Source organism: Neodiprion lecontei, chromosome 3 (assembly GCF_021901455.1).
Source record: "Neodiprion lecontei isolate iyNeoLeco1 chromosome 3, iyNeoLeco1.1, whole genome shotgun sequence".
Taxonomy (NCBI): Eukaryota; Metazoa; Arthropoda; class Insecta; order Hymenoptera; family Diprionidae; genus Neodiprion; species Neodiprion lecontei.
This window is the reverse complement of record NC_060262.1, coordinates 38486898-38501993: the sequence shown is the minus strand read 5'-3', so window position 1 is coordinate 38501993 and position 15096 is coordinate 38486898. Positions and strand designations below refer to the sequence as shown.

The window sequence follows — 15096 nt, the reverse complement described above, 5'->3', positions numbered from 1 at the left end:
TTCCTGCGTACTTTCACCTGACCTGACAACGTTCAAATGTGTTTATTATGCACTGGGCTGTATGCTTCAAGTGTTAGAAAATATTGCGTCACCAGTGATCAGTTCTAAAATTTATAAATACCAAATGGACAGGTAAAGATGGAACAACTATACAAACATTTCCCGACTGTAACTGAAAAATTGGGAAAACATGGGGATGGCAATCCTCTCAACAAGTGATCTCAATATATCATTACTTAACAGTTGATCATTGATTTTGATTACTCATCTGTGAGTAAAGAGGAAAATTTAGAATCCAATTGTCCGAAATTAAGGTCAAAATGGCTGTACAGGAATTCCCAAGCAATTGACAAGTGATCTAGTTTTATGATCCCTTCGCAGAGATCAATCTTACACAAGAATTCGAATAATTGACTGATATGGTGTTTCAATTTAATAAGCGTATTCTTGAAGTGGAGTTCAAAAATAATCTTCATCTACCACAAATTTTCTGCCTGACCTGCAAAAGTGTCGTCTCACGATTCACCTTGTTCCCACACCGGTGACATTGTAGAAATTAGTTCAAGTTTTCAAGCGGAAATTACTTTTATCTTCCGGTCCTATTGTGAAACAATGACTCTACCCAGGAAGCTACGACGTTGTCATTTTTAATTCGCATTCGTTTGCACATTGTACAAAATGTGTGTGAGATAGTTAACAAATTTACATTCGTGCACGTGGTATCTCATCCATAAGTAACGCGAAGTTAGCGACGACGCAAAGAGTTACTCCGGTACCGCAATAGAAGAAACATGTCAGAAATACGACAGTTTTACGCAGGTCGAAACATCTTCATCACCGGTTGGTGCCGTTCAAATAACAAAATAAAAATAATAATGTCCTTCTCGAGGGACAAACATTTGTTTGAATTATACCAAAGAGATTGTTTTTTTGAATTGTGGCCCACGTTCAATTGACAAAGAGACTTACATTTACTAAAAATTGCCAGGTGGAACCGGTTTCTTGGGTAAGGCACTGGTGGAAAAGTTACTCCGAAGCTGTGAAGAAATCGAAACCGTCTACCTTCTGGTCCGCGAAAAGAAAGGAAAAACTACACAAGAGCGAATGGATTCTCTGCTCCTCGAACCGGTGAGATTTGCCGAATTTCTTGCAATGTCTGAGCTGGCGATAAATCGCGCATGTATTTCGCTGCAGGTGTTCGACGTTTTGCGGACCAGCTCTCCGGACTTTTCGAAGAAGTTGGTTCCAGTTGCCGGCGACGTAGCCTCCGAAGGACTGGGATTATCGGCAGAGGATCGCGAGCGCATCGTCGACGAGGTTCGCAGGGTGCACGTTGACTCTTCGTATCCACTTGTCGCCCCCTAAAAAGCGCCGAACTCTTTTCAGGTATCCGTCATCTTCCACGCAGCTGCCACGGTGCGTTTTACCGAAAGACTGGACAAAGCGATTCCCTTGAACGTCAACGGCGTTAAATACGTGCTGGACATTGCCAAAGCGTGCAAGAACCTGGCGGTGAGAGGATTTTTCCAGCGTCTTGTAGCGGGGCCGATGCACCAGCTGTGAATTATAACTTCGCCTCGCGATTCACGGCGTCTCCGTCACTTCCAGCTGCCGAACGTTTCAGCTCGCGATCACCTTAACCCTGTTCTGTTCCAGGTCGGCGTCCACCTGTCAACTGCTTACAGCAACTGCGTTCTCAGTAGCATCGACGAAAAGTTGTACGTTCCGCCATTGAGCTACAGGGAGGCGAACGACCTCTGCAAAAGCTTGAAGAACACCGAGATGTCGGAAGGCGACGTCGAATCCGTTACGAAATCGTAGGTTTTTCAAGCGGGCTTGTCGTGGGAGTGCGTGACTAAGGATGGTGATCAAAGTGTTCAATTGCAGAGTCTTGAAAGGATGGCCGAACACTTACACCTTCACCAAGGCGATCGGCGAAGGTGTCGTCGCCGAATTCGCTGGAGAATTGCCGTTCGCAGTTTTTAGACCATCGATCGGTGATATTCTTATTCTATGATTATTCTTACCATGACTAAAGTGAACATTGCATCCGAAATTCCACTCGACTCTTGCATAAATCCAAGAATGGGTTGTAACTGAGATCAAACGAAGGTTAAATTTTTCTTTTCCAATTGCTGTTGTTACAATCATTGCTTGTTAAAAGAGGACAATAATTTTTCCTAGTAATTAATTCATACGAGGAGCCGATGCCGGGTTGGGTTTCTGGCATTGCTGGGTTTCCAGCGATTATATGTGCATCTGGTCTCGGCTTAAATCACATTGGTTTCTTTGATTCTGATGCGAGAATCGACCTAGTTCCAGTGGATTATGTCTGCAACGCTTTAATTTCTTCCGCTTGGGAAACAGCCGTCACTAAAAAAAGGTAACGTCTTCGAATGCCGATTCATACCGCCTTTTATACATAGAAAATCTAAATATAAATGCATTTGCATTATGGAACACACACTTTTCACAAACTAACAGAAATGGAAAATTAAACAAATAAAGGTATCGCATGCTTCAAAAGTTATTGTGTAATTTTCGGATTAGTAAATATCCGGTGACGTACATTTGACTCGTTTGCTTTCAGGCACCATGAGAATATTCCTGTCTACAATTATGTCGGCGGAAATGAGAAACCCATCACTTGCGGCCAGTGCATAGGGGATTTCATGCGTTATTATAATGAAAACCCATCAGTGCAATTGATCTACTATCCTTTCATGGTCATAACAACGTCAAGATTTGTTTTGAGTGTATTACAATTTTTTCTGCATACTGTGCCGGCGTTTGTAATTGACGGCGTCGCAAGATTGTTAGGAAAACAGCCGCGGTAAGCTTGAAACAACGATACCAGTATCGTCTTTGCCTAGTAAACGTAATTGCATGTAGTTTCGATTTATTTAGTTCGAGTCGCACTCGTGGCCTGAAGGATCGTTTATTATTTCAGGATGCAAAAGCTTGCGACTATGTTAGGGAATGCGTGGATCATCGTGGGATATTTTATCACGAATGAATGGGACTTCAAAACTCATCGAGTTCGGAGCCTTTGGCAACGAATTGGGCCTACGGACAAGAAGGAATTTCCTTTCAGTATGCAAGAAGTCGACTGGGAGAAATATGGTATACGTATAGTTGGCGGTCTCAAAAAGTATCTACTAAACGAACCTCCTGGAAATGAAGACAAAGCGAAACGACGATACATTTAGTAAGTAAAAATTAGTGCCGAGTTACCGCCTTGATGATATATTAATCGCGGTCAACGAATCATCGTTGATTGCAGATCATTTCGACGGAAGCAAAATATACCCTGAAATATGATTTTCATTCCGCATTTATTACAGCTTTTACATTGTCCATTCGATGGTTCGTCTCGCCTTATATTCCTTCGCTCTTTGGCTCGTATGGAAAATATTTTGGTAACACGGCGTTCCGCCTTGTTCGAGAACGTACAAGATGATCACTAGGTTGACGAACGCACCGCAAAAAGTAACAAAGAATTTCGCAATATTTCGCATGGATTGGGATTAAAAGTCGTTGATATGTTGGATGCATTGACACTAGCCAAGCAACGCCCTCCGAAACAAAAAACTCATGTTAAATCGAATAAACGAGGCGTGATTCTGCTGATTAGTAATAAATTTGATATCCTGGATGTTGTTCACGGAGTTTCTTTTCAAATGTTTTTAGATTGGGTTTTGCATAATTAGAATGATTCCTAATCTGTCAATGACCCCAATATTCCCAACTTGCGAAACAATGCCTAGCGGCAGGAAACGACCCGGGGTCAACTGAATATATTACGTAGTTGCGTATAAGAATTAACATGTGTACAAATATATTAGTAGCTTTAATAGACTCGTGGTAAACAGAGGTACGAAGATACGGTCAGGGGTAGCGGAACGTGTATTTCCGAGGTATGGAGCTGGGTGTAGGGCTGGGTGGTGGGGTTTAGCATAATTTGGACTAGCATAAGATAACACTGTTAAACTTATGAATCTGTCCCATATAATAAAGTACACGTTCATTTCACTTCGATGTACCGAAAGTTGCTTTTCTGCAGTTGTTGGGGTTGATGAATTCGTTCATCAGAAAGTCGAGATCTAATTCTTCAGCTATATCTTGGTGACTACGGATTATAGCTACCACGTCCGAGTGATCAAGCAGCGTCGTTGTTATTCAAGTGATTGACACAATTGAAATTGAATTTTTTGAAACTGCATATATCTAAGGTGTGGAGTGCTCCTCACCTACGGTAGTGGTTACACCGCCCCTGGTATCGTCCAGGTGGTCTGCAGCGTTTTTGCAGAAATTCGTGACTTCGGATATTCGTGCCACACCTCATGTTGGTTATAATAATCCAAAAACGGTGTCGATGAAAAAAGAAAGTGAAGGCAAAAACGAATGAATAAAAAGAGAACCAAAACACTGAGTGGGGTAAAAACGCCGGGAGAGGAGACGAGGAGAGGAAGAAGACGTAATTTTGAGGGCAGAAAAAGGGCAAGGAAAAGGCGGCGACATCACGCTAGCCAGAGATCGACCTTTCCCCGGATTTATCCTGGTCGTTTCGTGCCCAAGGACAAACGCTGGTTCCTCATAGGAGCCGGAGGCTGCAAAGTTCTGCAGGCACGGCTCGCGGCTCGTGGCGCATGGAGGAATAAAGATGGCTGCCTTACAAATTCAGAGAGGCATTGTACCCGTTGACGTTCGTCATAAATGCTACAAGGGCGAGCTGTACAAGAGGCCGCGGGTTTTATTAAAGCGACGTTTTCTGTCGAGGGATCACTCATGCACAGTACCAGCTCATGCAGACTTTAGTTGATGTTTTTGATCCCCGGGCGTTAAATTGCCCTGATATCTTCTGGTTGACGTTCCGGGCCGATAAATGCCACCTTCGGCAAATCAAACACACACTCGGAAAGAAATTTGGTTGAAATGTCCAAAATTGGTTCATAGCGACGAAATTTCAGGGTAATATATACATCCCGTCCAACATTATTTTCACACCAAAAAGTTTGGTTGATTTTACACCGCGCAGAAAACATAATGTTTCGGTAACGTCTGAGAAAAGATTTGGCAACACAATTCCATAGATTCTTTTATGATTCCGAAATCAGATCTGCAGATGTGAAACCATTTTGTAATGATTGAAAAATTATTATTCAATTGTTGCATGTGAAAAAATTATCCTCTGATCGAAATTCGAGCTACATGAATTAAGAGTCACGTCAAACAATGATCGAGAAATACGCCATTGCGAATTGACAGGCTGATTAAATGGTATCGAACCAGAAACGATCGAGTTCTTCTGATTATACTAGACAAAGGCCTGAAGCTCCTACTAATAACTACTCGTCTTACTTCTCCCGCGAGAAAGGTTTTTTGACCTGTCACAGAGAGTATTTTGCCACTTCAACAGAATTGTTTTTGTAGATTTACGATGTACCTAACATATTATTTGATAGCGGTAATCAATTTGAGTAATCTGTATCCACCGAATGGATGTAGTTAACAGTATGAAGCGATTTAGTTGAATCTACCAGAGGGTATTCAATAGTTTGAACATACCGTGAGAAAACTATAATTTCGTTAAATTGATTAAATTAGAATCGAGATTTCGTATTTAAAGGTACACTTATAAAATAAAAATTGTCTGTATCATTCGTCTACCAATTGATTTTTTTCAAAAAGCAAAAAGTTTTCTCCGAGTGCAGCCCGTCATTATAACAATGCGCTATTAAATATCGCCTTCACGTCACGATCAAAGTTTCAAACTTTGACGAAAACAATCCTTATCGTTTTTCAGCTATATCCCTACATTATTAACGTATGTCGAATTCACCTCTTTGGGTGATTCAGTTATTAATGTCGAATAACGATGCCTCTGCGAAGTGCGGATGTGCCCAACGATTGATTCGAGCGTCAATAGTGCTGCTAGACTGAAACTTCAGCAGGCGATATACGAAAATTTTTGCCGGTGATTCGGTAATTGCCATCATTGACGAGGAGCCTGATCTAGTATGAATCACCAGGTCAAAGTGGCCTCTCATTTTCCGTCAAAAGGACGGGACGAATGGACTGCACGTATCAGGGAATTGTTTTCTCTCGGATCAGTGATATCGCGGTTTCAAATCCGAGTCATACCCACTCGACAAAGTCTCGATCTCAGCAAGAATTATCGTGCAGCGAATGAATATTACTCGGTAATTATCAGTTTTGTACACTGCAGTGCCATTGTTGGGATGAGTGGAGGTTCGCACAAAGAGAAGCTCGTCGGTTATATTTAAACGATGGTACCGTTCATATTTCACGAGGTATATATTATACAGCGAATGAGGCAGACTCAAGTTGGAAAGCCTTTCTAATTCAGGCCCAAAGTGCAGTTCAACGTTACGCAATATACAGTTAATAATTGTCTTACTGTTTATCGTAAATCATTTAATAAAGCCTATGACATGCCTCGAGGTCGGCTAATTTACACGGGCGGTGTTCATTTCGGTATAATTAAAGAGGTCCATAATCCGACCCCTGGGGATAAGTGGCCGAGAGATTTTGGTTAATTGCGAAGGTTTCTTCTTGGGGAGGCGCGAAAGTCTCTTTTGTGTAATCTTTCATCTGGATTAATCGTCCTCTCTCAGTTTTGAAAGTTCAATCTTTAGCTTGGCGATTTCGTTTCTCGCGGCGCGCCGAGTCGCAACTTCGCGAATCCATACGAAAAAATCAACCGAAAAAAAAATGTCGTTTGTTTTCCGGCAACTGCTGCTAAAACTCATAGGTATATATAAATCGTGACCGGGGCACGGCTAGTCATGAATCAGTCGCGTCAAGGGTGAAAAAGAGCCTCTAGCCAGACGGCGAATGAATTCTAAAATGACCTCAAGAGTCCGCAAATAAGTCTGCCGCTCTTTAATAGTGTCACCCTGAGACAAATATCCCTGAGGGATCGCATACGAGAAGAACTATTCGACACCTTCCCTGCAGATTCGTAGACGAGACAAGCCCAACTCCGACCTCCGCGGTGTTCGATATTTAATTTACTTTTTTCCCTCTTTCTCATTAATATCATTTTGAGTCTCTTTTTCCCTCATTTAAAAGCCTGGCGCTATTTCATGCGAGTATAAAAGGTGCTTGAGTCAGCGAATGTGCGTGCGTTGCGTGCGTGTGCGTGTGTGTGTACACGAGAGCGTACAGGTGAATTTGGCACAGCCGTTCGTGAAGCGTTCCATATATTGTAATAAAAGTGAAAAACCGTGCGTATGGAGAGGATAAAAATTTTCCGAATACCCGCGGAGAGCGGGTAATGTTTATAACAAAAGAAGGATAATAACACTGATTGTAAGAAAGAATAATAAAACAAAACATCGCGAATCGTGTTAAACATGCATTGACCGCGGTCGAACACCGTCTCCACCCCGTCACCCACTTGCACATTCCTAAAAGAAATTAATTTCGCAGCTCGACACACGTGTTGGATGTGCGTCATTGTTTAGTGAAAATGGCTTATCAATTTCACGAGACAGGTTAAGAAAAAAAAAAAAAAAAAAAGAAAAGCAGCGAGAGAAGATAAAAAACAAAATTCACCGTAATTCATTTTGTAGCAAAAATTTTCTCTTTCTTCTTATTCCTCGCTCGTATCTTCACATGAAAAAAAAAAAAACACAAATGATTAGCAGGCCTTTACCGAAGCACGCAATGACCTTTCTTACACCTATACTGTTACGGGTGAAAAAGACGAGGCGTGGCGTGCGTAAGCTTTCCGTTACAGGGTGGGACGTTGGTAATCAACCGTCTTCTACCACCAGGAACAATTAATATTTAAGCGGGCTGTGAGGCGCTCGTAGAAGCCGGTGCACATACATACCTATATCGTGAACAGCAGGGTCGAGGCGAGCTTCCGAGGCGGTGTCAGGAGTCCACGTAAATCCCGACCTGCAGAGCGGGCGGTTTCCAGGCGGTGAAAGCCCTTGTCCTCGACCCTCAGACCCACTGGCACACGCAGAATCGCCAGACGTTATCACGGCGAACTTGTGACCGTATGATAAAACGGCCGGTGAGCCGACTGGTTGAATTATTCATGAGATGTAACTTGAGTTTGAAGTTTGAAAAAGGCGCCCAAAGTACCCTCGACTTGTGCTCGTGATATCCGCGGACATTTGTTTTGTATCTGGAAATTGAGGGATGTTGAATTACTCTGATGACTATCGGAGACTTGGAAAGTTCGAAATGTATTTAAGGAAACTCGTAATGTTCAAGAGAAGTCGTAAATTTTTTAGACTCGCGAATCAGTTACTCTTTTACTCTCTTCCGAGGTGCTACCGTAAATGCTCCACCAAAAATGGAGAGTCAATGGGATGATAAAGAGAGAACGGTGAAGGGTCGAGGTGGAGTCGCTCATTCGCGTTGATTTATATGATAATACGAATGTATACGAACGTGCGACGGAAGAGGGGTTCACCCGTGGATCATGGGTGTGCGGTAGAACCGAAATTTTTTACGTCCATGACGTAACGTCGGCTCAAGTTGATTCGAGCAACATGTTATATGACGCGTGTACATATCCATATTCAGTAAGATAAAATCGTGCCCGGTGGTATGAAATATATGAGTACACAAGTGGTGCTTTTCCCTCCGACAATATACGCACCCTCGTTGACTTAATTTTATTCCAAGTGCCCGGATACCTACGCAACCCAGCCTTGAAGCGAAAGGGTGCGGAGGTGTTGAGCCCGAAGCTCACATCTACATCGCGAGAACACGCGACGAGAGCTTCGTCGACCAGGACGGTACGATATGAGGGAAAAAGCTCGTTACGTCCGCGTACGCAGATTTCCGGAATGAATAGGCGTCGCAGTCGTTAGACAAGGTCTGATTGTGAATCGTGCAGTGCGGTCGGGATGTGGATGGATCGGCAGGGAGGTCCTGCAGGGTGCAAAGGGCGTCACGCATAGCCATAAGTTGAGCGGATGCGGCGGACTAGGTAAGAGAGACACGGGCAAACGGAATGCCATAAATCTCATGTAAATTTGGCCGCTTGATTTGCAAGCACAATGCCAGACCGTTCCGCAGTCTCTACACTCCGCTCTGCTCTGTTCTTCTCTCCTCTGGTCCGACTCTCCATGCGCCGTGAGAGAGGTATAGAGACAGTCTGCTGCTCCTCCTTGGCCTCCCTCCGCCACCCGGTTCTACTTGTTTCGCCGGCTTCACCGCGACTCTGCAACTTCTCGACTCCGTGCCGTGCACTCCCTGCCCTCCACTACATTGCACACTCCGCCTAGACTCTTGGCCAAGGCGAGTAAGGGGCTCCTGGTTCTGGCTAACGATCCGGCTGCTGGTAAACGCAATATTTGCAAGCTTTGCCGAACGCACATTTCTACCCCAGTCTGTGTATCGAGTTTTTCCACTTGGCCACTTCCACCGCCAATGCTCGTCCAGGATCTGCTTGAACTTCCTCGTCTCTTCTCAGAGATGCAATGGAACTCTCTCGACTCGTTTCAGCGCAGTCATTGAACCCAAGAATTACTTCTCACAATTCCTCAAGAAGAGATGCTTCAGCTGTTTTATACAACTGATCATCCTGACACGTATATGCAGTGCTCTGCGCTAGGTAACCGAGGAGAACAAACCCTTACACAACGAATCTCCGAGTTCAGGGCAGGTTAATTGATCTGATTGCGAGCTGTTAAGGTGAGCTCGGAAAGCAGAGAATTATTTACGGTAAAGTTTGCGACAGGGCAGCGAAGTGATGAGGTACCGTTGGTGGTAGCCACGGTGTATCCAGCGCCTGAGTAACTAATTGGGTTTGTGTCGTCGGAACGCGCATAGATGGGCGTTCGTCCAGGTGTACAGATGCATGTAGGTATCGCCGACATCCAAGTAAACAGACGGTGTAAACTCCAAGGGGATAATATTCCGAGTGTCGTAAATGCGAAATGTCCCCGTGAAATGGTTAGCCGTAGATCACGTCGGTGGTCAACTTATTAATGGTGAACGTCGCCTGGCTTCGGCTAGTGTGCGTAAGCTCGCTAACTGTTTTCCACACAGTTGCAGGCCCTGCAGGTTTACCTCGATGTCATGCACCCTCGTTCACCGTTGCATGGCCAAGTTCGACCTGACACCCTATAAATGGTTACCGTGTTCCGCCGGATGTCCAAGCATGCGACGGGGCAAAAACTCCTCCCACAAACGAACGCGAACACGTACCTTCGAATATTTGCAATGACTGTATACTCGCGGTATTTCAGTGTAATTGAACGTTTGAACGGTCGCTTAACAAACGCCGATTCGTTCTCTTCCACCTTCCATTCCTCCGTTTGGCAAAGGTAAATAAGTAGAAAAAGAGACAAAGAAAAAAAAAAAACAATACGCGTGGAATAAAATGAAAACGTAGAATGGAATCTGAGGTTTTGGGGTGAGTGTGTAGGTATATGGCTCAAACGAAATGCAATTTGCGGAAATAACTTCGCCATAGCATCCGCGGAGGTTTGCTTGTTCCTATGCGGCACCAATTTGCAAAGCCACGGATGACTGAGGGTTGGGGCATGGAAATGACGATGTAAAAGGTTTTTCTCGTGCCAGCTGGGCGAGAGAGCGAGTCGTTTTGGTGCTTTTGATATTCGAAATATCAGGGAATGGACCCCTGAAGCGTCTGAATCAAAGGAAAAAACATCGTTCAAGGATCTCCACCGATTGCGTCACTTGTTCCGGTGATAGTGAACACGAATGAAACAATATCCCTATACTATCCGATGCAAGAGAGTCTGCAAAAATTCGACCAGCACAAACCGAGATCTGAACGATTTGAAAAGGTACTGTATAATTATAAGGTTCAAAACCATTACACTCCAGTGTTTTTAATACCATTCCGTAGCGTTTGCTTCCGTGTCAAGCAGCCACCACGTATCCACTGTTCATGCGTGGAAGTTGTCGGGAAGTTCGGTTGACGTTTCATCATAATCACGTCTACCTACAATCCTGGTGAAGTATGACATTCGCTTCTTAGGACGTGCGGCGAGTGATTGAGCAGACGATGCAGGGTAGAACTCGACGCGGCGTTCGTCGTCGGGTTGAATCCTCGACAAAGTTTCTCGGTATCCTACACACATGTACAAACGGAGTGAATGTCGTCCACGATTTCGGGGCGGAGATCACCGTGCCGGCTTCGAAACGTAAGTTCCGATGTGCTCGAGGCAGCCCAAGCTAATCTTCCCCCTGTCAGTCTGCACTTTGACGTTAACTGATATGGTGTTTCAATTTAATAAGCGTATTCTTGAAGTGGAGTTCAAAAATGATCTTCATCTACCACAAATTTTCTGCCTGACCTGCAAAAGTGTCGTCTCACGATTCACCTTGTTCCCACACTGGTGATGTTGTAGAAATTAGTTCAAGTTTTCAAGCGGAAATTACTTTTATTTTTCGGTCCTATTGTGAAACAATGACTCTACCCAGGAAGCTACGACGTTGTCATTTTGAATTCGCATTCGTTTGCACATTGTACAAAATGTGTGTGAGATAGTTGATAAATTTACATTCGTGCACGTGGTATCTCATCCATAAGTAACGCGAATTTAGCGACGACGCAAAGAGTTACTCCGGTACCGCAATAGAAGAAACATGTCAGAAATACGACAGTTTTACGCAGGTCGAAACATCTTCATCACCGGTTGGTGCCGTTCAAATAACAAAATAAAAATAATAATGTCCTTCTCGAGGGACAAACATTTGTTTGAATTATACCAAAGAGATTGTTTTTTTGAATTGTGGCCCACATTCAATTGACAAAGAGACTTACATTTACTAAAAATTGCCAGGTGGAACCGGTTTCTTGGGTAAGGCACTGGTGGAAAAGTTACTCCGAAGCTGTGAAGAAATCGGAACCGTCTACCTTCTGATCCGCGAAAAGAAAGGAAAAACTACACAAGAGCGAATGGATTCTCTGCTCCTCGAACCGGTGAGATTTGCCGAATTTCTTGCAATGTCTGAGCTGGCGATAAATCGCGCATGTATTTCGCTGCAGGTGTTCGACGTTTTGCGGACCAGCTCTCCGGACTTTTCGAAGAAGTTGGTTCCAGTTGCCGGCGACGTAGCCTCCGAAGGACTGGGATTATCGGCAGAGGATCGCGAGCGCATCGTCGACGAGGTTCGCAGGGTGCACGTTGACTCTTCGTATCCACTTGTCGCCCCCTAAAAAGCGCCGAACTCTTTTCAGGTATCCGTCATCTTCCACGCAGCTGCCACGGTGCGTTTTACCGAAAGACTGGACAAAGCGATTCCCTTGAACGTCAACGGCGTTAAATACGTGCTGGACATTGCCAAAGCGTGCAAGAACCTGGCGGTGAGAGGATTTTTCCAGCGTCTTGTAGCGGGGCCGATGCACCAGCTGTGAATTATAACTTCGCCTCGCGATTCACGGCGTCTCCGTCACTTCCAGCTGCCGAACGTTTCAGCTCGCGATCACCTTAACCCTGTTCTGTTCCAGGTCGGAGTCCACCTGTCAACTGCTTTCAGCAACTGCGTTCTCAGTAGCATCGACGAAAAGTTGTACGTTCCGCCATTGAGCTACAGGGAGGCGAACGACCTCTGCGAAAGCTTGAAGAACACCGAGATGTCGGAAGGCGACGTCGAATCCTTTACGAAATCGTAGGTTTTTCAAGCGGGCTTGTCGTGGGAGTGCGTGACTAACGATGGTGATCAAAGTGTTCAATTGCAGAGTCTTGAAAGGATGGCCGAACACTTACACCTTTACCAAGGCGATCGGCGAAGGTGTCGTCGCCGAATTCGCTGGAGAATTGCCGTTCGCAGTTTTCAGACCATCGATCGGTGATATTCTTATTCTATGATTATTCTTACCATGACTAAAGTGAACATTGCATCCGAAATTCCACTCGAATCTTGCATAAATCCAAGAATGGGTTGTAACTGAGATCAAACGAAGGTTACATTTTTCTTTTCCAATTGTTGTTGTTACAATCATTGCTTGTTAAAAGAGGATAATAATTTTTCCTAGTGATTAATTCATACGAGGAGCCAATGCCGGGTTGGATTTCTGGCATTGCTGGGTTTCCAGCGATTACATGTGCATCTGGTCTCGGCTTAAATCACATCGGTTTCTATGATTCTGATGCGAGAATGGACCTAGTTCCAGTGGATTATGTCTGCAACGCTTTAATTTCTTCCGCTTGGGAAACAGCCGTCACTAAAAAAAGGTAACGTCTTCGAATGCCGATTCATACCGCCTTTTATACATAGAAAATCCAAATATAAATGCATTTGCATTATGGAACATACACTTTTCACAAACTACCAGAAATGGAAAATTAAACAAATAAAGGTATCGCATGCTTCAAAAGCTATTGTGTAATTTTCGGATTAGTAAATATCCGGTGACGTACATTTAACTCGTTTGCTTTCAGGCACCATGAGAATATTCCTGTCTACAATTATGTCGGCGGAAATGAGAAACCCATCACTTGCGGCCAGTGCATAGGGGATTGCATGCGTTATCATAATGAAAACCCATCAGTGCAATTGATCTACTATCCTTTCATGGTCATAACAACGTCAAGATTTGTTTTGAGTCTATTACAATTTTTTCTGCATACTGTGCCGGCGTTTGTAATTGACGGCGTCGCAAGATTGTTAGGAAAACAGCCGCGGTAAGCTTGAAACAACGATACCAGTATCGTCTTTGCCTAGTAAACGTAATTGCATGTAGTTTCGATTTATTTAGTTCGAGCCGCACTCGTGGCCTGAAGGATCGTTCATTATTTCAGGATGCAAAAGCTTGCGACTATGTTAGGGAATGCGTGGATCACCATAGGATATTTTATGATGAAGGAATGGGACTTCGAAACTCATCGAGTTCGGAGCCTTTGGCAACGAATTGGGCCTACGGACAAGAAGGAATTTCCTTTCAGTATGCAAGAAGTCGACTGGGAGAAATATAGTATACGTATAGTTGGCGGTCTCAAAAAGTATCTACTAAACGAACCTCCTGGAAATGAAGACAAAGCGAAACGACGATACATTTAGTAAGTAAAAATTAGTGCCGAGTTACCGCCTTGATGATATATTAATCGCGGTCAACGAATCATCGTTGATTGCAGATCATTTCGACGGAAGCGAAAATACACCCTGAAATATGATTTTCATTCCGCATTTATTACAGCTTTTACATCGTCCATTCGATGGTTCGTCTCGCCTTATATTCCTTCGCTCTTTGGCTCGTATGGAAAATATTTTGGTAACACGGCGTTCCGCCTTGTTCGAGAACGTACAAGATGATCACTAGGTTGACGAACGCACCGCAAAAAGTAACAAAGAATTTCGCAATATTTTGCATGAATTGGGATTAAAAGTTGTTGATATGTTGGATCCATTGACACTAGCCAAGCAACGCCCTCCGAAACAAAAAACTTATGTTTAATCGAATAAAAGAGGCGTGATTCTGCTGATTAGTAATAAATTTGATATCCTGCATGTTGTTCACGGAGTTTCTTTTCAAATGTTTTTAGATTGGGTTTTGCATAATTATAATGATTCCTAATCTGTCAATGACCCCAATATTCCCAACTTGCGAAACAATGCCTAGCGGCAGGAAACGACCCGGGGTCAACTGAATATATCACGTAGTTGCGTATAAGAATTAACGACTCGCTGTTGAGTACTCGACAAGACGGCGTCTGACGCCTACAGATAATCCTGCAGTTTTGTTCGAGGGTTGCGTCGTCGGTCCGGGTTGCTTGCGAACGAGACGTGGCTGCGCTTCCGCATCCGCATCCGTAATCCACACCATGTTTGCAACGCTTGTTGCGTGAGTCGCGTCGTCGCACCTCGAAGGTGCTGAGATGGCTTGGATACACCTAGGCAAACACTCGGGGCGAAACTGACACGCTCTATTCCATTAGCAGACACGTACGTACGTACCTACGTGCAACACCCCGCTGCTAAACATGATCCCAGTGATTCCCCGGTGCACTCTGTCCATGTCACGTCTCCGTCGCAGTCTGATATCCACATCCAATATGTCGTGCCTATGTGTGCTAATGCCATCCTGTAATGGAACTACCTGCGTACGTAGGATGCATACGAGGTTTGTTA

General features: G+C 44.1%; 2 protein-coding genes across 2 annotated transcripts; both read left to right on the top strand.

Annotated features, from left to right (window-relative positions):
- Positions 1–755: 755 nt before the first annotated feature.
- LOC107226166 (fatty acyl-CoA reductase wat) lies at positions 756–3476 on the top strand. Its single transcript, XM_046735449.1, has 10 exons — positions 756–840; positions 989–1128; positions 1195–1317; positions 1387–1512; positions 1657–1817; positions 1888–1997; positions 2185–2383; positions 2591–2833; positions 2951–3208; positions 3345–3476. The coding sequence occupies exons 1-10, from the start codon at positions 792–794 to the stop codon at positions 3421–3423; spliced, it is 1488 nt and encodes a 495-aa protein (XP_046591405.1). The 5' UTR covers positions 756–791; the 3' UTR covers positions 3424–3476.
- Positions 3477–11574: 8098 nt separating this feature from the next.
- Positions 11575–14479, top strand: LOC107225872 (fatty acyl-CoA reductase wat-like). Its single transcript, XM_046735448.1, has 10 exons — positions 11575–11659; positions 11808–11947; positions 12014–12136; positions 12206–12331; positions 12476–12636; positions 12707–12816; positions 13004–13202; positions 13410–13652; positions 13770–14027; positions 14165–14479. The coding sequence occupies exons 1-10, from the start codon at positions 11611–11613 to the stop codon at positions 14241–14243; spliced, it is 1488 nt and encodes a 495-aa protein (XP_046591404.1). The 5' UTR covers positions 11575–11610; the 3' UTR covers positions 14244–14479.
- The last annotated feature ends 617 nt before the right edge of the window (positions 14480–15096 follow it).